This window comes from Lissotriton vulgaris, chromosome 6, assembly GCF_964263255.1.
Source record: "Lissotriton vulgaris chromosome 6, aLisVul1.2, whole genome shotgun sequence".
Lineage (NCBI taxonomy): Eukaryota > Metazoa > Chordata > Amphibia > Caudata > Salamandridae > Lissotriton > Lissotriton vulgaris.
This window is the reverse complement of record NC_141694.1, coordinates 727,173,511-727,197,227: the sequence shown is the minus strand read 5'-3', so window position 1 is coordinate 727,197,227 and position 23,717 is coordinate 727,173,511. Positions and strand designations below refer to the sequence as shown.

The window sequence follows — 23,717 nt, the reverse complement described above, 5'->3', positions numbered from 1 at the left end:
CGGTCTGAATTCATATTTATAGTTAAAAAAGTTAAGATGACAAATGGTTTCGTTTTTCAATTGCCAAATTGCATAATATAATAATAATAAAGTTATCTGATGGGAATTCATATATCCTGAATAAAGTGGCCTTTTATGCTATAAAGAAAAGCGAGTGGTCTTGATTTTGTGGGCGATGGGCCCTCAGGGGGAGCGGGGCGAGCTGTCTCCCCCTGGGGTGTTCACGCACATGGAACAGTCCATGTGCGAGATAGGAGGGCAGCGTTAGGGAAGTTTTAGCGCGCGCGAGGCTGTGAGGAGATTAGGCGTAGGCTGAGGCGCAGGGAGGAGAAGACGGCGAGGTTTTCATCTCAAGCGAAATCCCACCCACCCCATAAAAAAAAAAATATATATATATATGTATATATATATATATATATATACTCTTATCATGGGAGGGAAGAGGAATTAACGTCCATTCAGTTCCCCTGAATAGGTACCTTAATAATCACAAAAGAGAATGGACACTTGTATCTACAATAACCAATGGTTATTTCTTGACAACCCTCATAGACGCTGTGATTTTGTTGTTGCGGTGTATCTTTTATCCGCCCCTTCTCTAGCGTCATGGCATAGTCATTGGGTTGTCAAGTAACGTGCTATATGCCTGCCTCACCCAAGGCAACCTCTGGTAAGTGTAGAAGTGTCCAGAAATAGTTAGGTCTGGTCCAGAGGGATTAATGTGCAGTGCCAAGAGGTAGGTATAAAACAGTGTTCCACCAAAAACCAAAATTTATTACAAGAAGATGCACACTATGAATTAAAAAAGGGGGGAATAGTGGTATATTCGGTAATCGAGTTACAGGATTACCATATAACTCTATCAGTAGGTCAACATGTTTCAGCTCTATTGGGCCCGCAAGGGTCTGTAGAGCTTTCGTCAGGACAAAAACAAAACTTGATACTCACACAATTAGTGTAGTTTTCAATGGGGGTATGAGATTCTCATACTGAGATTCCTTAATTGCCGGTTAATCTCTCTACATCAGGCGGCCAAGAGAGTCGCAATGCACGTGGCGTTTGCCTCGTGTTGCCAAGCAATTACTGCTAGTGCTGACTCTGCCCCTGGGAACAATTGAGGGGAAGGATGTAAAGAAAATGTTGGGGAAGTTTATTTCAGTCTGGAATACAAGAAATAATATGTTGATGGTTTCGGTCTGAATTCATATTCATAGTTAAAAAAGTTAAGATGACAAATGGTTTCGTTTTTCAATTGCCAAATTGCATACTATAATAATAATAAAGTTATCTGATGGGAATTCATATATCCTGAATAAAGTGGCCTTTTATGCTATAAAGAAAAGCGAGTGGTCTTGATTTTGTGGGCGAAGATTTATTCAAGACTGAAGTGTGATGACAAAGTAAGCGCTCCGTTGTTTGTCTTGTCATGTTCCTCGCTTAAGACAAGACAATTCATTAAATATAAAAGTCACACATAAATGAACTTGAATTTTGGCAGCACTTCATGCATGGACTATGTTTCAATGGGCTGTGCTATACAACATCCAGCGCAGTTGGGAAGTTAAAAAGCAAACATGTAGGGGAATCGTGGTGTTGAGACATTCAGGCTGGAAAAAAAGAAAACAACAAGGGAAACAGGCGAGACTGAACATCATTATTGAAAATGTGTGTTCTACTTTCTAGAAGGCACACTCTATATAGTATTGTATTCAATTGCCTCAGGGAGAGTCCTGGTTCCTCTCCTGAGTGCGTCAGTGACACTGACAGGGCGCCAGTGACTGCATCACACACTTTTACCATCTGGAAAGGTGAGATGCTTGTTTACTCCGTGGCACGCGGAAGTCGGTGCTGACTAAGAACGTGCCTGCCCTGCTGTTGGTTAGGAGCGGCTCCCTTCCAAGCATTGCCCTGTATTCCCTTCCTGCTTTCGGGGTCATGTGCGGCGTCCTCACGTGACTCCGGGCAGCTCTTTTTTTTCCAAAACGTTTTTATTATACGGTAACAAAGGTCCCGCCGCTCTTCAGATCAACAGAGGCTTCCTTCCCGGCTGTGAGACCATGAGGCTTCGCTGGGTTTTCTCCCTCCTGTTCCTCGGGTTCTGGCCATGCCCGGGCTCGGCGGTGCCACTGAAGGACCAGTATTCCAGCCCAGCAGTAGGTGAGTGCGAGCCCCCTCAACCGCATTAGTGTGGAAGTATCTCAGATTTACGAGGCAAGCTGTGACTGAGGAACCTAACACTGGCTATGTGGCTGGCATGAGAGAGGTTAGGGCACCCGTGTTTTATTTATTTCATTTATTTATTTTATGCGTTTTTTATATAGCGCGGACTTTACCCGAAGAAGTCAGAGCGCTTCACAATAGGAACAGTAATGATACATGAGGAGAAAATTACATGAGAAAAAATTACAAAAGCAAACGTTAAGTTACATGAGGCAAAAGTGACAATTGTGAGCAAACAAAATACAAGAGGTAGTAAACGGTACATTCAAACGGTACATTAAGTGGCATGTGTGTAAGTTACAAAAGCGTACAAAGTAAAAGTAGAGGTATAATACTGCAATAAATGGCTGACACTCAAGCACTTCTACAGATCTTTATGGCCAGTGTATTGTTTTATTATGTATTGTGATGAGTTCAACTAATCAGTTAACGCGCTTTTGCGAGGCGTCGAAGCGCATTAACTGATGAGTTCAACTCTACACTGTGGGTGTTTCTTTAAAGTATTGAATTTTAGTAGGTCTTGAACCTGTATTTTTCGACCACAGATCACCGTCTTATTTGAAAGCAATACACGATACATGTGTTTTAAAAAAAATACAAGTGCAGTTGTTATGTTTATGATATGATCTAAATATTAATGTTCAGAGAGTATGAGCGGCAAAGCAGTACGTTGCAAGCGTGTGTGTGTATGTGTGTGTGTGTGTGGGGGGGGGGGGGGGGGTACGTGTTAAAGAAGTTAGGATACTGTTTTGTTATGGAAACTATGAGGAACTGGGAGTTTACCAGTGCGGAAATTGGTTGGATTTCAAAAGCAGAATTTCCAATATCATGTTTACATTACTGGAGGAGATGCCTATGCACGTGAACGTATTTCCTTCTAACCGCGAGGAATTGTTTTCTCTCTCACTGCCGCTGTGCTGGTGAAACACTCTCTCTTGTTGTGACACTTATTACATGACAAAAGTTACAGCGTTTCACAATATGTTCCGCATTCAGCAGCTTGTAGCTTTTTGTTTTTAAGTCTGGCTTGAGAGCACATTCGTCAATTACCTTATGTGTTTAACCTCAAAAAAGAGCTCCCTGGAGTTCCAAGGAGAGTGGCTTTTGCTCCGAGCACTTGTTGGTGGGCTGAAGGAAGTACATATTTCAATTGGGCAGAAGTTGTGTGCTTTCACAGAAAAAGTGCTTAGCCTCCAAGAGCTGTAATCATTTGTTTATCTGGCTGCGTGAGCCAGAGCTCTTTATCAAACCTTGTGTTATAACTGAGCTTGACCTTTAGGATAGGTACATGCCACTGCAATATTACATCTCCCAGATAATTAGATAATTATGATGTCTGTTTTTTTCTGGCTGCTGCACAGATGGGAGGAGATCAATACATTCCCAATTAATATGTTGTGTTCACAGCCACCTCTTCCGTTGCCATTCCATCATCGGCTTCAGAGATACCTCAACATGGCATTCCATAAGAGAATGTTGTTTTTTCTTTCTAATTGTTAGTTTTAAGATTTATGGTCTAGAGAGTATTGTATTAAGCTCCTTGGCGCCCAAAATATAATTCAATTATTCATTTTAATGTATTACATTTTTTTGAAACTTACATTACTAATATATTTAATTAACATTCAATGTAATTTTGATGTTAGGCTTTTTCAGCGGGTTCACCCCCAGATTGGTTGCTTTTTGACTTCCTGTTTTTGACCTTGTGTTTGTTGGTTTTAGGACCCTGGGCATGTTACCACTGCTATTCAGTGCTAACGTACACATGCTCTCCATGTAAATTGTGTGTATGGATTGGTATTTCCAGGATTGGCCTGTTTGATTTACTACTAAGTATCTAGTAATGTGCACAAGTGTGCTCAGGGCCTATAAATCAAATGTTGGTAGTGGGCCTGCAGCACTGATTGTGCCACCCATACAACTAGTTCTCAGACCTGTCACTGCAGTGTGTGAATGCAGTTTATACTGCCATGTCTAGCTGGCAAGTGCACCCACTTGCCAGGCCCTAATCTTCCATTCTCTTACACGTAAGGCACCCCTAAGGAAGGCCCAAGTTATCCCCATGGGTAGGGTGCAGTGTATGTGAAAGGTAGGACATGTACTGGTGTGTGTTACATGTCTTGATAGTGAAATAGTGTGTATTTCGTTTTTCACAATTGAAAGGCTGTCTGCTCCATAGTCTAAACATGAGAGTTGCTTTGTAACATCTTACAAGCATAACTTTCCATTGGGACAAGCTAGAGAAATTAAGTTTAGGCTTCCTGAATTCAGAATTTGAAAATACATCTTTTAGTGAAGATAATTTTTATGTTGTGTGTTCGAAAATACCACTTGTAGAAAGTGGGCATTTTCTTGCTTAACCTCTGCCGTTTGTGCATTCCCTGTCTGGGTTTAGAGTGACAAGAGCAGAGGATGTGCATTCACACTAGACAGACACAAGGAGGGGATGAGGTGTGTACTGCCTTTCCTGGGTGGTTCATAGCCAGGCTTAATAGGCCTGGCTGCATTACAGTAATGGGAGGAGTTGTTGCTTGCATCTGAATGGACTGTGGCTGTCTCTCACAAAGCTGCCTCCACCTTCTGTGGTTAAGCTGGCCTGAGCCAGGCTGAACTGGTTATGTGTGCCATAGGAACTTTGTTTGTACCAATTTAAAAGGAAAATGTGGTATAAATATTGAGGCCCTGACCCCAGAACTTTAGATTACTGCTGGATTAAGGTACCTGCCAAGAAGAAGGGCTGGAAGAGCTGTGAGGAGAGAGTATTACTTTGCTGTGTGCTTTGCTAGGTTGGCCTGCAGTTGCTGCTACTGTCTTGGGCAGGGAAAGGACTGGACTGTTCTTTCTGCATTGTGACTATATCCAAGGACTTGATTTAGGGCTTGACTCTTGTTGGAAGTCTCAGGGAATTTAAAGACTTCAATTTCTTCTGGATACTGGCTTCTGGAACTGGATGTTTCAGCTGCCACAGATGAAAAAGGTAACCCGACGCCGTCAACGATGCAGCTGCTGGCTCCTTGACCTGAAGGCACTGCAGAGGGCACCACTTCACACCGCAACCCTGGTCTCACCGGCGACGCCATCCTCCACCGAGCCGATGCATGCACTGTGATTTGTGGGCACCGCACTTCGCACCACATTGCTTCACACCGCCGCCTTGGTATCCCCTACAATGCTGTGATGCAGTCACCGACGCCACTGCCTGCACAGTGACTGGTGGACACTGCTCATGGAGAACACGTAGCACCATCCCGCTTAGCACCGCAGCCCTGGTCTCACCAATGCTGCAACTCCAATCTGACATCGACACCACTGCTTGAACTGTGGTTTGTGGGCATCGCTCATAAGTTAAACGATGCACCGCCCCTCCCACACCGCAGCCTTGGCCCACCGACCCCTGTGCTATTGACTCCAATTCAGCAACTGATGCCGCTGCCTGCATCGCAACCTATGAGCCCTGCTTGGTGAATTGCCCCGTATCGTACCGCAGCCTTGGGTCTTGCAACGACAGCGCTTCAGCAATGACGACGACGCTGCCTGCACCGTGACTATGAGCACTGCCCCGCACTGCAGCCCTGGTCTCACCGATGCCACTGAACGACACTCACCGAGCCGCTGCCTGCACCGTAACCTGAGGGCACCCCTCCGCTTCACACCACAGCCCCAACGCCTGCTGACTGCAGCGCTCCTGACTTCAAACTCAAGGAGTTCGATCTGCAACTCGTGTGACTTCAAGGGCAGGACGACTCCTGCACCAGCTTCTGGAACCGACACATGCTGACGCCGCTCCTCTGGAGCTTCCCAGAAAGTCAGATGCCCTGCATCTCCAAAGGTACTGTTTTATGGGTCTAACCGACACTGTAGATGGCCCACGACGCTGCAGTCAGCCAGAACTGTTGGACTTGCTTGCTCATGACGCCGTGATAGCCCCGGACGGAGCTGTCAACTTCAAGGAACTGTATATAAAGTCTATTTTTGCTTTATTTGTATTGTTGAATACTGTATGTTGGATTTTTTTTTTAATCAAATATATTTTTATTGGTGTCAAAGATAAAACAGTACATAGAAAAACAAGCTGTGGAAAGAGACCCCAATGCATGGTATATGCCGAGAGTTACAGAAAGCTACAGTATCTCATACAGTTTGGGTACTAGGACTCGGCAAGCCCTAAATATGCTCAGCATATATCTCCCAGGTCTCCAAAGGACCCCTCACATTGCATATAAAAAGTTCTCGTGGGAGGTCAGAAAAGTCCTTGGCATTCATCCTCCCCTCCCCCCCCCATAACCCATAAACAATAAACACAAATATTCAAACTGTGGTGTCACGATCAAAGAAAGTTCAAATGTGTTGCAGGTGAAGGCAGGATTATAAGATCCAGAGTTTTCCCTCAAAGATGGAAGAAGGCCTGTATAAGACCCATCTTGAAGAAAGACTCACTGGACCCACAAGATACCAAGCATTATCGTCCCATATCCTGTCTCCCTCTGCCATCTAAAATACTGAAGAAAGCTATGAATCTGGAACTAATGGAGTTTATGGACCTTAACAACACCCTGGACTCCACCCAGCACGGCTTCAGATCACGTCACTCCACGGAATCTGCCCTAATAATGGCAACAGAGGAAATCCGTAGGACCATGGATGAAGGTAGCAGAGCAGTCCTAATACTACTAGATTTAACACCAGCTTTTGACACCGTCAGCCATGGGGTCGTACTGGAAAGGCTCAAAGCTGTGGGTATCAGAGATACTGCCCTAACTTTACTCAGGTCCTTTTTGGACTCTAGAGTGCAACAAATCTACTGGGATGGAATTCAATCAGGAGAGTTTTTTCTCCCGTGTGGAGTCCCCCAGGGATCGAAATTATCCCCCACATTGTTTAATCTGTATGTGACGCCATTGGCTAAACTGATAAAAGCCCAAGGCCTGCAACTGGTGTCTTATGCAGACTACACTCAGTTAGTGGTGTCACTCAATCAGACTATTGAAGTTACAGCAGAGCGTTTCCGAAACTGCCTTCTAAGTGTCAAGAGCTGGATAAGTAAGAACTTTCTAAAGCTCAACCCAGAGAAAATGGAGGTGATTGAATTTGGACAAAAAAGTCTATCTGGAATCATCTATGGTGGCCCCCAGAAGCTGGCATCTGTCCCATCCCAGCACAAAAAGTTAAGAACTTAAGGTTTGTGATTGTAAATTGATACTTGTATAGCGCACTACTCACCCGCAAGGTTCTCAAGGCGCTTGTACGAATACCGCTGTGGAACCCATCCTGGCTTTCCCTGTGAGGCGTCCACTCCTGGGCACCCCCAAGGTGGAGACCAGGCATCCTTAGCATTGTGGGGGCCGTTGTGGAGATTAAGCAAGCTATTGCCCAGAGTTGCAGAGCGGGACTCCATGATTGGAATAGGCACCGAGGCGAGAATGATCAGGTCCGTGGAATTTTGAGCCCAAGACCCGCTGAGGCGGGGAATTGAACCCTGGTCCCGGGCTAGACCTCTGCATCAGGGTCTGCCGCTCTAATCATTGAGCCACACTTCTCAACTGACAAAGATCTAACACTCCCCTCACAAGTCAATCAGGTCACCTCAGCTTGTTTCTTTAAGATCAAGGTCCTTAGAAAAATATTGCCATTCATACCTTTTGCACTAAGAAAGACAGTAGTTGGAGCCTTGGTCCTATCACGTATTGATTACTGCAATGCAATGTACGTATTTGGAATTGGAGAAAGACAGCTATCCAAACTCCAGTCACTGCAAAATGCTGCTGTAAGAGTACTGGTGGATCTTCCGAAACATCACCCGACATCCGATAGCATAAGGTTACTTCATTGGCTTCCTGTCCGATGAAGGGTGCAGTTTAAGGTCTTATGTCTAGTTAACAAGGCTGTAAATGGCGGAGGTGCAGAGGATATGAAATCCCTCTGTCCTCGCTATGTTCCGTCTCGCACACTAAGATCTGGTAGCTTGGGCCTGATCTGCCAACCAGTGATAAAGAGAGCCCGTTGGGGTGGCAAGGCATTCTCATTTCAGGCGGTAAAGCTATGGAATTCTCTGCCCACAAAGTTCCGCCTGGAAACAAATAAGATCCTGTTTAGAAAGGCCTTAAAAACCTGGCTATTTACCAAACTCAAAACTGGAAATGCTCATCCTAATCCTCACACAGCGTCAAGACGCCTCGGCAATAGCGCGCTTAATAAATAATTCAGTCAGTCAGTCAGACCACGGGAAGAGGGGGTCCCTACGCACCCGGGAACCCTCCCAGCGAATCAGGGGAGCCAACGTATTCTCTAGATATGAAAGAGATGGACAGCACGCAGCCGAGGCCCACATGCAAACAGAGGCAGCCCCTCCGATAGATATTCGCCAGGGGTGCCCATACATAGTCAAATCCCTTTCTTGAGTCTTCAATAATATCCGCCATTCTCTCCATCGCCAGTGCACGCCATAGCCTGGCGTGCCATTGGGTATGCGAGGGGGGCCTCTATTTTCTTCCATGCAGCCACTACAGCCGTTTTAGCGGCACTGAGGCACAGCCACATCACGGATCGATCCCCCTGCGTTTGGCGCTTCAGGTAGGGAGCCCGGATCCCAAGAGAGTGTGTTCTAGTGTGTCCGGAATCGGATAGCCCAGAATCAATTTGATTTGGGAAAGAACCCCCTTCCAAATGGCTTGATGCGTGGGCAGTCCCACCAGATATGTCTGCAGTCTCCCAGCAACCCGCAGCCCCTCCAGCACCGATCAGAAGAGTTAGTGAAGATAGTGTGTTGCTTCTGGGGGTGCAGGTACCATCCGTACATAATTTTATAATGAGCCTCCCTTAAAAACATGGAGCGATTAAACTTGGGACTATCCCTATATAGTGAGGACAATTGTTTCTTCTCCAATGGGTGGCTAATATTGAATCCCAGAACCTTTAGTGTCTAGGGGTGTGGTGGGATCCCGAAGATCGTATGGGTGAATAAAGGAAAGAGATGGACCCCCTCGTAGAAGCTCCTGACTGCGCGCATTTCTCGATTGGAAGTAAATCCCTAGTGGCGTCCTGCCATATCTGCGGTTGTAGGGCCCAATGCTTAAGTTGCATGTAGTGAAATTCTTCAGATGGCTGAAGGTGAAAGGCTTTAACACATTCTGCAAATGTCATCAATTTCCCCTGTTCAAACAGATTAGAGAGCATAAAACAGCTACCCTCCCACCAAGCCTCAAACGGCCCTTCCCGCAGCGCCGAAGGAAACTCGGGTTAAAATGGATGGGTGTATAGGGGGATGGGAAGGTGGTAAGGGGAGTGGATTTAGTTAACTCATCCTAAACCCTTAAGGTGGTTGCCGTGAGGGTACTGATATATGCATTGCGTGGTCGATTGTGTTTTTGTTTCCACAGGAGGTCCCAGATCGTCCTTCCTACTAATTGTCGATCCATGTGGATCCAAAGTTTTTCCAATTCGCAGGGGGACATTCCGTAATCACTCTAAGTTGAGCTGCCTTATAGTACCCCAAGAAGTCAGGCAAGGCCAATCCCCCCTCCTCTATGGACCTAGTTAACACATGGTTGTAAAGCCGTGCTCTCTGTCCCTGCCAAATAAACTTGGTAATCATTGTTTTCAATTCAGGAAAAAACGCCCAATCTACTGGGATAGGTAGACTCTGAAAGAGATATAGTAAGCGCAGTAGAATGTTCATTTTGATGGCATTGACCCTCCCTATCTAGGAGAGATAGGCCGTCCTCCATCTAGATCAGGTTTAAGCTGGCGCAGCAAAGGAGGGTAGTGAGCTCCATAGAGGTGTTCCAGCTTGGGGGTGAGTTTGATGCCGAGATATGTGATGTCTTTGTGCGCGTTCCGGAAAGGGAACGATCCTTGTGTAATCCGCATTGTCTCTTTAGGCACAGTTAGGTTAAGAAGGAAGGATTTCTAGAGGTTCGCCTTAAATCCCGAGGCCTGCCCATAGGAGGCAAGCTCAGATTGAATCACTGGGAGAGAAGATTGCGGTCTCGTGATTGGAAGTAGCTCATCATCTGCAAAGAGGGAAATCTTGTGCTCATCTGTGCCAAACGGGACCCCCCGCTATGTCTGGATTGGACCAAATGCGCTCTGCGAGAGGTTTGATGCTGAGCGCCAATAGCAGGGGGCACAAAGGGCACCCCTTCCTGGTTCCCCTAGAAAGGTTAAAAGTTCCAATGCAACCCCATTCACCAAGACCCTAGATCTCGGCGCACAGTAATTCGCCAGCACCATTCCAATGAAGGTCTCGTTAAAACCAAACCGTCGAAGTGTACGGGTCAAAAAAGCCCAATCAACCCAGTCAAAAGCTTTCTCCGCATCTAGCAAGAGAAGAACCGCAGGTATGGCCTTTCTCTGTGCTTTCTTAATAATGTGGACTACTCTCCGGAGGTTATCATGAGTTTGCCTCCCCTTGATGAAGTCCGCCTCTTCTTACTGCAAAAGCAACGTCATAACGTGCTCCAGACGTGAGGCCAATAGTTTAGAATATAGCTTGGCGTCCAAATTCTGCAGTGCTATAGGTTTGTAAGAGGTGCAGCTAGTGAGGTCTTTCCTTGGTTTGCGGATGAAGGAGATCAGAGCCTCGCCCATCAAAGGGGTCACCTTTTGTGTGTCAGCGATATCGTTGAAGAGTGTCACTAGATGGGGGACTCATTCTGGCACAAAAGTATGATAGAGGTGGTGTCATGTTGCGGTGTTAGCCGCCCCGGTGCTCACCTCTGCACACATACGCCGACCGCGATACTCACTTCCGGGAGGAAGTTGAGTTGCGGTCTAGTCTTGCCTGGAACCTCCTCCTCCACAGACTTCGCATATCCACTGCGGTTCCCGGCGGATCAGCGCTTCGGATTCCTTTGGATTTCCCCGTCGGAGCTGCCTGCTTAGCTGTGCGCTGTTGCAGGTAATCTGGAGGACAGTTACCGTCCTCGCCTTTCGTTTAGGACCTGTACGGTCCGATGTCCGTGACTTTCAGCGCAGGAGCGCTTGTTACTGCTTTTCTTTTCTAAACGCTTCCAAGCGCCGGAGCGCTTTCCACAAGCAACTGGGCTCTGGTGTTTGGGCTTGCTTCTTGTTTTATTTTTCTTTGGCATTTCAGCGCATGAGCGCTTACATTGGTTTCATTGCCTTATTATTTTGGGAGCACTTGTACCTTGGTGTCAATCCGTGCTGGATCGCCTAGCCAAGGGTACAAGTCACCGCGCTGGAGCGCATACTGTGGGATTCACTACACCGCGCTGGAGTGCATTTCCTGAGTCACCTGGTAGCACGCCTGGTTATAGTGGTTGCTGGATCTATCATCATTTCTCCATGCTCACGCTGACATCAGGAGCTATACAGTTATCCTCAGGTAGCTATACAATGATATGTGTGTAGAGGTGTGAGTGGGACTGAAGGGTGTGGGTGTGTTCCTAAGGGGTGTCCCTTTTTGTCTTTCTGCTAGCTGCCTTCCATGTTCCTACCACATCCCAGAGACGCCCCCTACAAATGACAGTGACTCCTTCCAGCATCCTTGACTCCCTTCCCTGGTTCCATCTTATCCCTGTTGGGTGCTTCTGAATTCCACAGGGTCAGGTGGGTGCAGGGGCAGTAGCTCTTATCATCTCTGCGAGAACACTTCACAAGCCAAGGTAAGACTTGTGGGGTCTTGACAGGTGGGCATTAAGACCATTAGGGCCGGGTGCTATTTGGAGCTTAAGAGAGTCTATCTCCTTTTGGACCTCTTCTGCGGAAATGGGTTTACTCAAGTCTTCGTTTGTGGAGGCCGGGACATGGGGTAGGTCCAGAGCCTCTAGGTATTGGTCCTGAACGTATGCGTCTTGCTGCTCTGCTGTATACAAGGAGCGATAAAATACCCCAAAAGCCTTGGCTTTCCCTATCTCGCTTTGGTGGGAGACCCCCTTCCCATCGACTGTGTCCTCAATGTACTCCTTCTCCTGTGTCACTCCCAGTTGACGTGCTATTAGAGGACCCACTTGGTTTCCTCCCTCGTAACTGCAAGCATAGGATGGTCTTTTCAGCCCCATTAGTGGAAATAGCTTGAAGCTTCACCTTGACCTGCGTAGCCTTAAGGAGGGATTGGGACGAGGGATGAGACTTGTGGTCATTCTCGGCCTTTCGGAGCTCCCCCTCGAGGAGAACACGTTCCCCCTTGCGTTGTGCTTTGAGAGTGGCGTCTAGCTCGATACACTTCCCCCGAATAACTGCCTTGAAGGCGTCCCAATTGTTGGCTAGGGAGGGTTGCTTTAGGTCGTTAAGGTAAAACAATTCTCTGATTGCCTTTCTTAGCTCATCCCTAAGAAGCCGATCTCTGCAAAGGAAGTTGGGAAAAAAACACCTGACAAGCTTAGAGCACCAATCAAGGACCAGTTCTAGGGGAGCGTGGTCAGATAGGCAAATCAAGTGGAGAAGGGACTGACTAATGAATCTGTGATCGATTCTAGAGTATGTCCTATGCAAATGTGAGTAGAAGGAGTAATCCCGGGTCGCGGGATGGACCGCCTTCCAAGCGTCTAGTAACCCCAACCCCTGCAAAGCAGCTTTAAGTGGTTTGCTAAACACCCACCCCCCGCAACCCTATGGGAGTGTGTAGTGTCAAGGACCGAGTCCCATATCAGATTAAATTCTCCGAACAATAAGATGTCGCCCCTTGTGAATCCTTCGAGCGCCGCCAGGAAAGAGCTCAGGAAATCATGTTGGCCTGTGTTGGGTGCATAAATCATGGCTATAGTGCATGACCTACCCCGTATCTCACCCCTAACCATCAAGAAACTCCCCTCTTTGTCCGTTTTAGTGTCATGGTGAAGAAACTGGACTGATGCGTGAAAGAGAAGCGCCACTCCATTGTGTTTAGTGTGTGCCGATGAACGAAAGATCTGTGGGCATGCCCTATGTTTTAATCATTGTTCCTCTTTTCGTAGGTGGTGTGTCTCTTCAGGTCAGCTATTTTAATCTGGTGGTCATTTAGGAATTTCCAGACTCTGTGCCTTTTGTTAGGGGAGTGAAGGCCTTTTACGTTCCACGTCTGGCAATTAATCCCCATCCGTTATATTAAAACCTCCAGCATGTTTCTCCAATTGCACTCCTGGGAGCATTATCCTCAGTACCATTCCCCCTCCTTCCCCCCACCCCTCCAAAGCAACATAAAATAAGAGCAGAAAATACCCAGACACCAAAACAAAGTAAACATGAACAAATAAAAACCATAACTGTGACCTCGGGGTTCTCAATCACAGAGTAGAACCTCAATTCGAGCGTTATCTGGGGTGGTCGAAATTCCGCCTCCAAGTCCCATAGAACTGCTATTTAGGCACAAGTAAGATATTAGCTAAAGATGACGTTAAGAGTTTTTTTTTTTTTTTTTTTGGTAGACCTTTATTGCAAAGAGTACAAGTACACGGCAACAGGCCTACAACCCATTGGTAGGGCCGGCCGCGATCAAATTGGCAGCAACAAGGAGAAGCACATAGTTAGTCATAGATAACAACACATAGTGGCATTATGAAGGCAGTCTCCCTCCGCTCCCCAGGTGTCACTTGCATCTTACAATAGCACTGTACACAGGAAGTATGGTCTCATTTTGCGTTTTATACAATTAACAATTCAATGCCCCAACTTCCCACCACCCCAAACCCCATGAGTCAGGTCCCGATAGTTGTACACAATGGTTTAGATTGTGGATCTAGCAGCAAACAACCTACATCTGTATATGACATCAGGAAAACGCACCTCAAATGCTCTCGAGTATCGACAACTGTGTACTGAGCATGGCGACATTCTTCATCCAACTAGCCCACACGGCTCCACAGGAGAGCAGCCAAAAATAATCTGTAAATTGGAGAAAACACGACACGCATCCAGCACTCCTTAGTAGTGAACCCCCCTGCATCTAATTACCCCGAGCCTCCTCCCCAACCAGGGAGCCATCAAGCCCACTGCTAGCGCTTCCATCCGTGTCCAAAGAGAGCATATATGCCGTAAATGGGTCCCAGATATTACGCGGGCGTGAGTTTGCAGGGAGCCCCTCGTGAAAGCAAACCAGTTGATCCCTGCAGTACGCCACGTCCTGCAGCCACATTCGTACCTCTGGTGCTCGCCTCCCTCCCCAGGCCATAGCCACTCTACGTTTAGCAATCTGTAATGCCAATAGTATCAATCGTCTCACATTTGCAGGCACTCCAGAGGCCATGCCCAGCAGGCATAAGTGAATATCCATCGTAACTGCAACCGACGTCATTGTAGATAAGGCATCAGTCACAGCGACCCAAAAATCATACACACGCGCACAGCCCCAGGCCAAGTGTACAAAATCCGCCCCATCTGCCCCACATCGAACACACTGAGATGTCTCACGAAGACCGCACCGCACCAACTGTACAGGGGTGTAGTACCATTGATGCAAGAACTTGTAATGGAGAAGGCGAAAGTTGCCGTTGGCGACAAACCCCCCAGTCATAGAACAACACTCAGCCCATTCATCGTCTGTTAGCGGTTCGGGCAAGCAAGCATCCCACCTAGCCTTTGCCGTTACTGCACCTCCCCCTTCATCCTCCTGCGAAGCTTTATAGAGTCTGTAGAGCAGTTTAGCTTTATCCGGCGCAGTGTACAGCAACTGCAGAGCGCCTAGCGATACTGGTTCCTCCGGATACGTAGGATATAAGGTGTGTATGGCAGCTCGAAGTCGGGCATAGATAAATGTGGACATAACCACATTCGGAGAACGATCCATCATATCCCGCAGTGAGAGAAAAGAGGCACCTGGGTAAAGGTCCCCCATCGTGTGGAGGCCCACCCCCTGAAGAAGCTGTAAAGCCCCAATTTCACTGGAGACAGAGATATCCGTATGATATAGCAGTGGCATATCTGGGGCGTATAGTGGCAGCCGGTTCGCCCGCCTTCCCAGTTCCTGCCAGGCGTTAGCAGTGGATCGCACCGTGTCCACTTCCCCCTTCTCAAACACAGAGTGTGAGTTAACGATCATCGCTTTCAATGGAATAGGCAGTACCGCACTGGCCTCAAGCGCCACATGTGGTGTGTACGGCGGAGCAGACAACCAATAAGCAGCAAACTGCGCCAGAGCGCATAAGTAGTAGAGCTTCATATCCGGGATGGCGAAGCCCCCCAAAGCATATGGTTTAGTCAACACGTCCCATTTCACTCTCGGTTTCTTACCGGCCCACACTAGCGTTATTAGTAAGGACTGTAATCTAGCATAAAAATGTGATTTAAGCGAGATAGGAATATTGACAAAGAAATATAAAAACTTCGGCAATACTACCATTTTAATGAGAGATACACGGTCAGCAAACGTGAGCGGGAGGCGAATCCAGCGCGCCACCTGGTCCTCAAGCTTAGCGATAGCCACCCCATAATTAGCCCTAATGACTTCCTGACTGTCCCTGTGTATCAAGATTCCAAGGTAACGCACCGGCTCCTCGGCCCACTCCAAGGGGAATTCCAGTGGGAAGGGAGCCGCAGCGTCCGTGAGTGGTAATATAACAGACTTCTTCCAGTTGATGGAGAGCCCCGAGTGATGGCCGAACCGAATAAACTCGCGCAAGGCAGGCTCAAGATATCGCACCGGCTCACGCACATATAGGACCATATCGTCTGCGTACATGGACACTGCTAGAGACCGAAGAGGAAACCTCAGGGCAGCGTCCGCATACCGCTGCCGCAGGACACAGGCCATGGGCTCCATCACAAGCGCGAATAGTAAAGGCGACAAGGGACATCCCTGCCTGGTCCCCAGACATACAGGAAATGGAGCCGAGACATGGCCATTCACTCGAACCCGTGCCACGGGATTCGTGTACAGTAAAGTCACCAGTGATGTAAAAAAAAACGGCACTCCCATACGATGAAGTATTGCTATCATGTAACGCCATGCAACCGAGTCGAAGGCTTTTGCAGCGTCGAGCATGACAGTCACCGCAGCCAGGTCCGGTTTGAGAAGATGGAGCACCGCAAAGATAGCTCTCAAATTGTGGGTGGTGGACCGGAGGGGAATAAAACCAGACTGATCCGGCAAAACCATGTCCGGGAGAAGCAGACGTAGTCTGGTCGCCAACACTTTCGCTATAATTTTAACGTCAGTGTTCATAAGGGACAATGGTCGATAGGATTCGCATTTGTTTGGCGGCTTACCCGGCTTCGGAAGGGCAACCAACAGTGCCTCTCTCATTGTGGCCGGAAATTGACCCCGTTCCACCGCCTCCTCCAGAACCATCGCCAAATGTGGGAGCAAGAGATCCACATATTCCTTATAAAATTCAGACGGTAACCCATCGGTGCCCGCTGCCCTGACATTCGGTAAAGACGCAATGGCATCCCGAAACTCCCCCTCCGTAATATGGTGCATGAGGAACTCCTGCTGACCCTTCGAGAGCCAGACCAGCGCAATATCCTCAAGATACTGTGCAATCTCATCCTCCCCCGCCGTTTCCCTATACTCGTACATCCGTTCATAGTATTTGGTAAAGCAATTCAGAATGTCAGTTGAATTAGTGACAGTGGCACCCCCGTCCTCTATCTCCTGCACCGCACAGTGTCTAGCCCAAGGTTCCCTAATACGGTCCGCCAAACCCCGCCCAGGTCGACCCCCTCACCATAGTAGCGTGCTCTGGTCTGTTTGGATAGAAATTTTACCTCCTGGTCCGCCAGATCATTGTACTCAGTTACTTTCACACGAATATCAGCCAGCAAAGTCTCCTCAGGGTGCTCCTCCAGCTGCCTTTCCAACATCATCAATTCGCCCTCCAACCTGGTCATCGTGTCTCTCAGCGACTTAAGCACACTCGATTGCAAGCCTATACACGCTCCCCTTACCGTCACCTTGAATGCTTCCCACACCGTGCATATACTGTCAACAGACCCAACATTCTTGTCAAAGAACTCCTCAATAACCGTCCTCAGACGCTCACGCAATACCAAATCAGTCAGAGTGCCCAGCGGCAGTCTCCAGGCAAAAGGGGCTGGCACATGCGACGGCAAGCCTACCTCCATACACACTGGTGCATGATCATAAAGGGTTCGGGGGAGATGCCCAACATCCAACATCCATCCGCTGACATCTCGGGTCACCAACCAATAATCAAGCCTGGACCACATGTCGTGAGCTGATGTGTAACACGTGCCCTCCTTCCGCCCAGGATATTTCAATCGCCAAGCATCCACCATTCAAAGCCCTCCCATGCCATCTAACACCGCGTCAGCTGCTCTCTTTCGCGCTGACGGTCTATCCTGTTTCCTGTCCAGCACACCATCCAGAGTGACATTCAAATCCCCTCCACAGATTATAGCCGACGGGGGCAAAAGGTAGACCTTGTTCCAGAGATTGACATAGAAATCGGGATCGTCAGCATTGGGGCCATAGACATTTATGAGCGTAACCAGCGTACCACAAAGCTTACCATGCAAAATAATATAACGACCGTTCTCATCTATTTCCTCATGCATTGAGACAAATGGTACATTCTTCTTGATCAGAATCATAACACCCCGTGCATAGGCGGAATAACTCGATGCTAGCCGAGTACCCGCCCACTGTTTCCCCACAGTTTCAGCCGCTCTCCCCCGTAAGTGAGTCTCCTGTATGAAAGCCACGTGTGCGCCATGCCTGTTCAGGAATGCGAGCATCTGTCTAGATTTCTGTGGACGATTCAACCCTCTCACATTCCAGGTAATACAAGCCAGTTTACCTCCCCTGTTCATTGAACCAAAACATAAGTATATCCTGTGAGCATTTGCAAAAGTGCAGTACCCCACATGCAGTGGATAGCAGAAGAGAAGCAAGTAAAATACAGTCAGTAGGTGCCGCTGCATATGTATCGTCTCCCAGCAGCCAACTTCGATCCAAATTCTTACCCGCCCGCTCCAACCCCAAATCCGAACACTGAGCACAAATCTCCCTGACCCTCAAGCCCCAAACCCCCAACAACCCCCTCCACCCACTTCAGCACCCCAAACCTGCCAAAGCTGTGCCCACCCCCACAGACCCCAAAGCCCCAACCAGTCAACCATTAATGTGTGGGGATCTCCCTTATGACAGGGGCGCAGAGTCGCCCCGCTCTCGTCAGCGAACTAACGAAGAGCAGACCGTGAACCATGTGTACATCCCCCCCACTCCCACCCCAGCCCTACAGTATTCAAAAAATCAAGAAAAGCAGTGCGTGACAGCCCTTAGCAACTGGCGGAAGGCGAGCAGCAAGAGCGTCTCCCCACCCCCCGCAGCCATGTCAGAAAAAACATCGTCTCAAGACAGTGTTCGAGAGCCTTCGTACAGTCCAGTTGCGGACATACCAGTCAAATTTACAGGCCCACCCCGACACAGCCACCCCCCAGTGCAAAATGTCCTATATGTCCTGACCTATTGGCAATGAAACATATTAAGCAATCAACAAGTCTCAGTAAATTTAGTATACATAATATGCAAAAGTGGCCTCTGATAAAGGAAAGGTTAGTGTGTTCAGCGGTGTTGCCGGTCGAGAAACGGGTCTGTCCAGTAGTAGTGATGGGTCGCCCCTCGCTAAGACCAATCGTGCGATCACCTAAGCCACCTCCTCCTGCAGAGCGTCCTCGCCGTCCTGCTCCATATTGGAATCTCTTTTACGTTTTTTCTGTTTTTTGGCATAGTCCATGGCTGCCTTAGGGGAGGAGAAGATTTTGTTATCTGAAGGAGGCCCAATCCGTAGCCTAGCCGGATACAACATGGCTGAGGCAAATTCCTTTCGCGCCGTTTGCACCGCAACTGTGAAGTCTGGATAGAATTCAAGTTTATTTCCCTGATACTCCACAGTGCCTTTTTCCCGGGCAAGGCGCAATATAACATCCCGGTCTCTATAGTTGAGAATACGGGCAATAAGAGGGCGAGGCTGCGCCCCCGGCACCGGCCTCTTCGCCAATGAGCGATGTGCGCGTTCCACAATGAACACACTCGATAGTTGGTCTGCCCCAAAAATATCCAACAGCATACGCTCCATAAAGTCCTCCATTTTACCCACATTCGTGGATTCCGGCAGGCCCGTGACGCGGATGTTGTTGCATCTGGACCTCCTTTCCAACTCCTCATTCTTTGCCTGAATGACCGCTAAGACTCGCTCCATATTGAACACCTTCGTGGTCACCGTGGCCAGCCCGTCCTCAGTGGCAGACACCCGCTGCTCCACCTCACCCATGCGTTCATTTTGCCGGTCAAACTGCGTCGCCATGTGGTCCAGTCTATGGTTAACCGATTCCATGGTGCCCTCTATGGATTGAAGTGTCTTTTGCATCGCCATTAAAGTAGCTTCCAAGTTAGGGGTGCCACCGACCGCTCGAGGGGGGTCCTTGTCTGTAGGGCCCTGCAAGGAGGACAGCGCAGTCTTTTTAGCGTCAAAGGTTAGCTTGGGCTGGTTTCGTTCAGGCCTGCCCATCTCGAGACTCTAGGTCCTCCGACCAGCCAGTCCGCAGTGGTCCAAAGGCGGTCCCCCAGTGCACCCCTCTGTGCAGGGCCACCAACTTACAAGAATCAGTAAGGCCGGGATACGTCGGATCCCCCTTGCCGCCTTCAAAGTGAAGATCCAAAGCGCAGATCCACACCAGCCAAGGCACTCTCCCAGGTCGTGCAGCAGCCCAGACAGTAGCCAACCTCGCAGGCAGGGACTCCCCACTCGTGTTCAGCGTTGAAAAATGTTCCCCGAGATCTCTCTCAGCTAGAGCAGCCGCTCCACCTTCGCCCGTGCCAGTCGCAGCTCGCTCGGCGCGGCCTAGTGCAGCCCAGTGCCACCTCCGCAGCCCCGGGCTCGCGTAGAACCCCACCTCACTCACCGCTCGCAGCGGGGCCGAGCCTCGGGCCCAGAGGTCCTCGCCTCGCTGCTTCTCCTCGGGGCCCGGTCTCCACGCCACTAGATCTCGTCGCAGGCACAGCGGTTGCCCCCGCCGATCAAGGAGAACAACGCACGTCAACTAGACGGCCGCCAGCCTCAAGCCTCCGGGCCGTCCACCTCCAGACCTGGCCCCGGCGTAGCTCCGCACTTCCAGAAAAGCTGGTCCAGCGTCCCGCTCGGCGGCAGAGCACTCCTCACCGCTTACTGCACCGCTGTAGCTGTCAATTCCCTTCGGGCTGGGAAGGAATAGCAGCAGGATTCTCCGGATAAATGAAGGATTTTACACGGTCTTGGCCGAGCCTCACATACGTGCGGCCATCTTGCCCGGCGCCCTCTAGCGCCCCCGACGTTAAGTGTTATTGATGGCATGATAATTAGGAACCTTCCCCCCCTCCTCAGCCTCATCGTTAAGAGTCAGAGTGGCCGATGTCCGACTGGCATGTTCCTAAGGCCCCTGCACAGGCCCTCAAACCGGAATACCGACCGGAGTTCTCAGAAGAAATGCAGCTTGCAGATGAAAGAGATCGTAGATCCCATCATCCCTTAGTGTTCTTGACTGCTCTCCGCTGCTGCAGCCAGGGCTCCCCTGCTTCTTTGAGCCTGCTGCATCCTCCACAACCCTCGTTGCCACTTGTGCCGGAGCAGGCATCTCAATACCCAGAGTAGCCGCCGTCTCCTCCAAGTCAGTGCAGTGGTAGTTCATATTGTCAAGTGAGAAAGCTAGACCAAAGGGGTAAGTCCATCTGTATTTCACCTTGCGGTCTCATAAGGCTGTCGTGACTGAGTGGACCCGAGAGCCCGCCGTGCATTGAGGGAACTCGTCCCTGCTATACCGGTATTGTCCAAAGCAGTTTACGAGATTCGTCTTTCCTTTTGCCTTCATTGACAGGCTCCCAGCCACATTAGTGCTGACGACTTTCTCCGGTCCTGTGGCTATTCTGGCTTATTTTAGGCATAAATTCATGTCCTGATGATGATTCGCGTGATCTAAAATAGCGAATCGAAACGCCGTCGACACTCCTTTGGCACCTTATACTACCACAAAAATTGAGATTTGATAGTAAAGGTGTTATGGTTTATTCTGCAGTGACACTTTGACAAAATTGTATTGGAAGTGTCGCTAACCAATTGTTCGTTGCCTAACAAGCCTTGTATGTTCTGTTGTATGTCATCTTGTAAGTGTGTTCTGTGGGTCACAGGCTTGTGTCCCTCCTTGTAATATTGTAACATTTTCTCAAAAATCTTTTTCTATATTAATACACAGACCCTCGCCCGGCTGGGCCGGTCAACTTACTAAATATAGCTACGACTGCGTCTATATTTTATTTGTTTCTCTCCACATTACTTTTTGCAATGGACCACTGTTGTTGATAAAATGGGTGGAACACATGGCATTAAACAATTGTGGCTTGGGCTACATCTTGGTACAGAGAGCACGTTGCGTTCTGGAAGGACACTTTGTCGAAGGCTCGCGCCTTCTGAAGGACCAACTCCTTGGCTTTAAAAGAGCTGAATTTTGTCAGCACGTTCCTGGGTCTGTCTTGGAATATTCTGAAACACGAGGCCCCACGCTGTGGACCGGCTCCAGACGAGCCTCCGGCTCAGAGTCTCCCAGCACAGTCGAGAAAAGCCCCACCATAAAGGCCTCTAGGTCTGGGCCTTTGCATCCTTCTTCCAGGACTCTCATACGAATGTTGTCCTGACGGGAGCGATTCTCGAGATCTTTGCATCTGAGCACCACTGCTTTCAGCTGAGCATGGAGGTCACTAGATTGGTCCTCTAAAGTCTGCACACGGTCTTCCAGCTGTTGGTATTTTGCCACTCAAATCAAGAGCACGGGCCCGATTGGAGTCGACGTCTGATTGCAGGGCCACCAGCTGCCCTCCCATTTCGGCCTTAAACGCACCAAAAGAGGCCCTGATATCAGTCTTGATATCGTCTCTGAGTTCTTGTTTAAATTCTCGTAGTGAGGCCATCAGGTCTTCCCGTGTGAGCGCCATAGAGCCGCCCGGCCACTAATTCTGACTAGAGTGGTGGTTTCTGCCTGACTTTGGCGCAAGCCTTAGCCAACCAGAAATCCCATTTCTAACAGCGGCATTAAGGGATAGCAAGGGATGTTTAGGGCTCAGAAATGCGTAGCATTAAAGAAGAGTAAGGGTCTTTAGGATGTAGGAATGGGTAGCATTTATTACTACCTAGAGTTTGTAAGTTTCAGGAAAGGATAGCATTAAGGGGTAGTTAGGGGTTTAGGGTACAAGGAAGGATGGTGCTATGGGAGATTTTAGGGTGGTGTTAAACTGCAGGAATTAGTTTGTAGAGTTCAGCGAAGAGTTGCTTTAAAAAGCAGGAAGGGCTTTTAGGATTCAGGTAAGTTTAATTACATTAGGCATCAGGTCATTACCAACATGAACACAAATACCATCACCTTGCGTAGAATTACATTAGATACTGACCCCCAGACCAACTTGGCCTCTCAGGGGCTCAACACGCCCTTTATCCAAAATGTCAGGGCTGGGCTGCACAGGCAGCCAAGGAAGAATGCGCAATGGTTTTTAGGGCCTAAACAATGCAGCTGCCCACTAAGTGCTGGGCAACTGGGGAACTGAGCCTGGGCACCAGCGTTCACCCTGGCTCTCCTCTTGGGCTCTAAATACAAAATGCGGCCAACCACGTCGCAGGAGCCACGTAGGCTCTAAACTTAAAAATGCTCCCACACGTTGGAGCCTCGTGGGCTCTGAATGAAGAATTCCCCAATTACCACGTTAGAGCCTCGTGGGCTCTGGGACCAAAATGCGGCCCAAATAATGTTGGAACCACGGGGCTCTGACTCGCCAAGAACTGCCCCCGGGGGTGTCGGTAATCAATCACTTCCCCCCAAGTTGGAGCGGCCCGCTGCCAAGTGGGGTAGATCGGGGCACCAACAGAGCCAAATGTTGGAGCAGCCCTCTGTAGAGCGGAGCTGCTCGGGGTAGAGGCAACGGCGGGGTGCGCGACCTCGCACCTTCCTCCTAAACGATGCAGCTGCCCACTAAGTGCTGGGCAGCTGGGGAACAGAGCCTGGGCACCAGTGTGCGCCCTGGCTCTCCTCTGGGGCTCTAAATGCAAAATGCGACCTCGCACCTTCCCCCAGCCGGCTTTTACTCACCGGCTTTCTGTAGCGGGATCTCCTCTCTCCACCCGGTCTTGTGGCGGCGGTGGCTGTTGTGCTGCAGCGCGGGGCTCTCCTCGACCACCAGAGGCACGCCTGCTCCTTCAGCCACTCTCTGCTCCTCTCCAGGCACCACGGGGCACCAGCTGGCAGTCCGGGGCTCTGCCTCACTCTCGGGAGCCTCGGGGATGACGGGGCAATCTTCTTTCAGGTCACAGGAGCACGGGGTGGTCTCCTGTCCACTTCCTGTTGTAACTTACCTGTACTTCCGGTTCGCCGCAGGCAGAGCTGCGACCCTCAGTATTTTCACTTTGCGTCGGTGGTAGTTCGGGGTAGGCTCCTGATTAAAGCACAAAGTCCCTGGCGGGGTGGGCACCCACTTGGGATATAAACCGGCAAATATGCGGGGTGACACTCGGATTCCCCCAAATGTGGCAGGAAATGCAGAGTGGGCACCCGCGCCGCCAATAAGCACAATTGGGGGGGGGGGA

General features: G+C 49.2%; 1 protein-coding gene across 1 annotated transcript in view; it reads left to right on the top strand.

The window, feature by feature from the left end:
- Nucleotides 1-1,819: 1,819 nt before the first annotated feature.
- Nucleotides 1,820-23,717, top strand: part of SMPDL3A (sphingomyelin phosphodiesterase acid like 3A) — a 201,189-nt gene continuing 179,291 nt past the window's right edge. Inside the window, exon 1 of the mRNA XM_086926715.1 lies at nt 1,820-2,157. Within this exon, the coding sequence (XP_086782841.1) occupies nt 2,058-2,157 (100 nt within the window). The 5' untranslated portion in view covers nt 1,820-2,057. The remainder of the gene's footprint in view (nt 2,158-23,717) is intronic.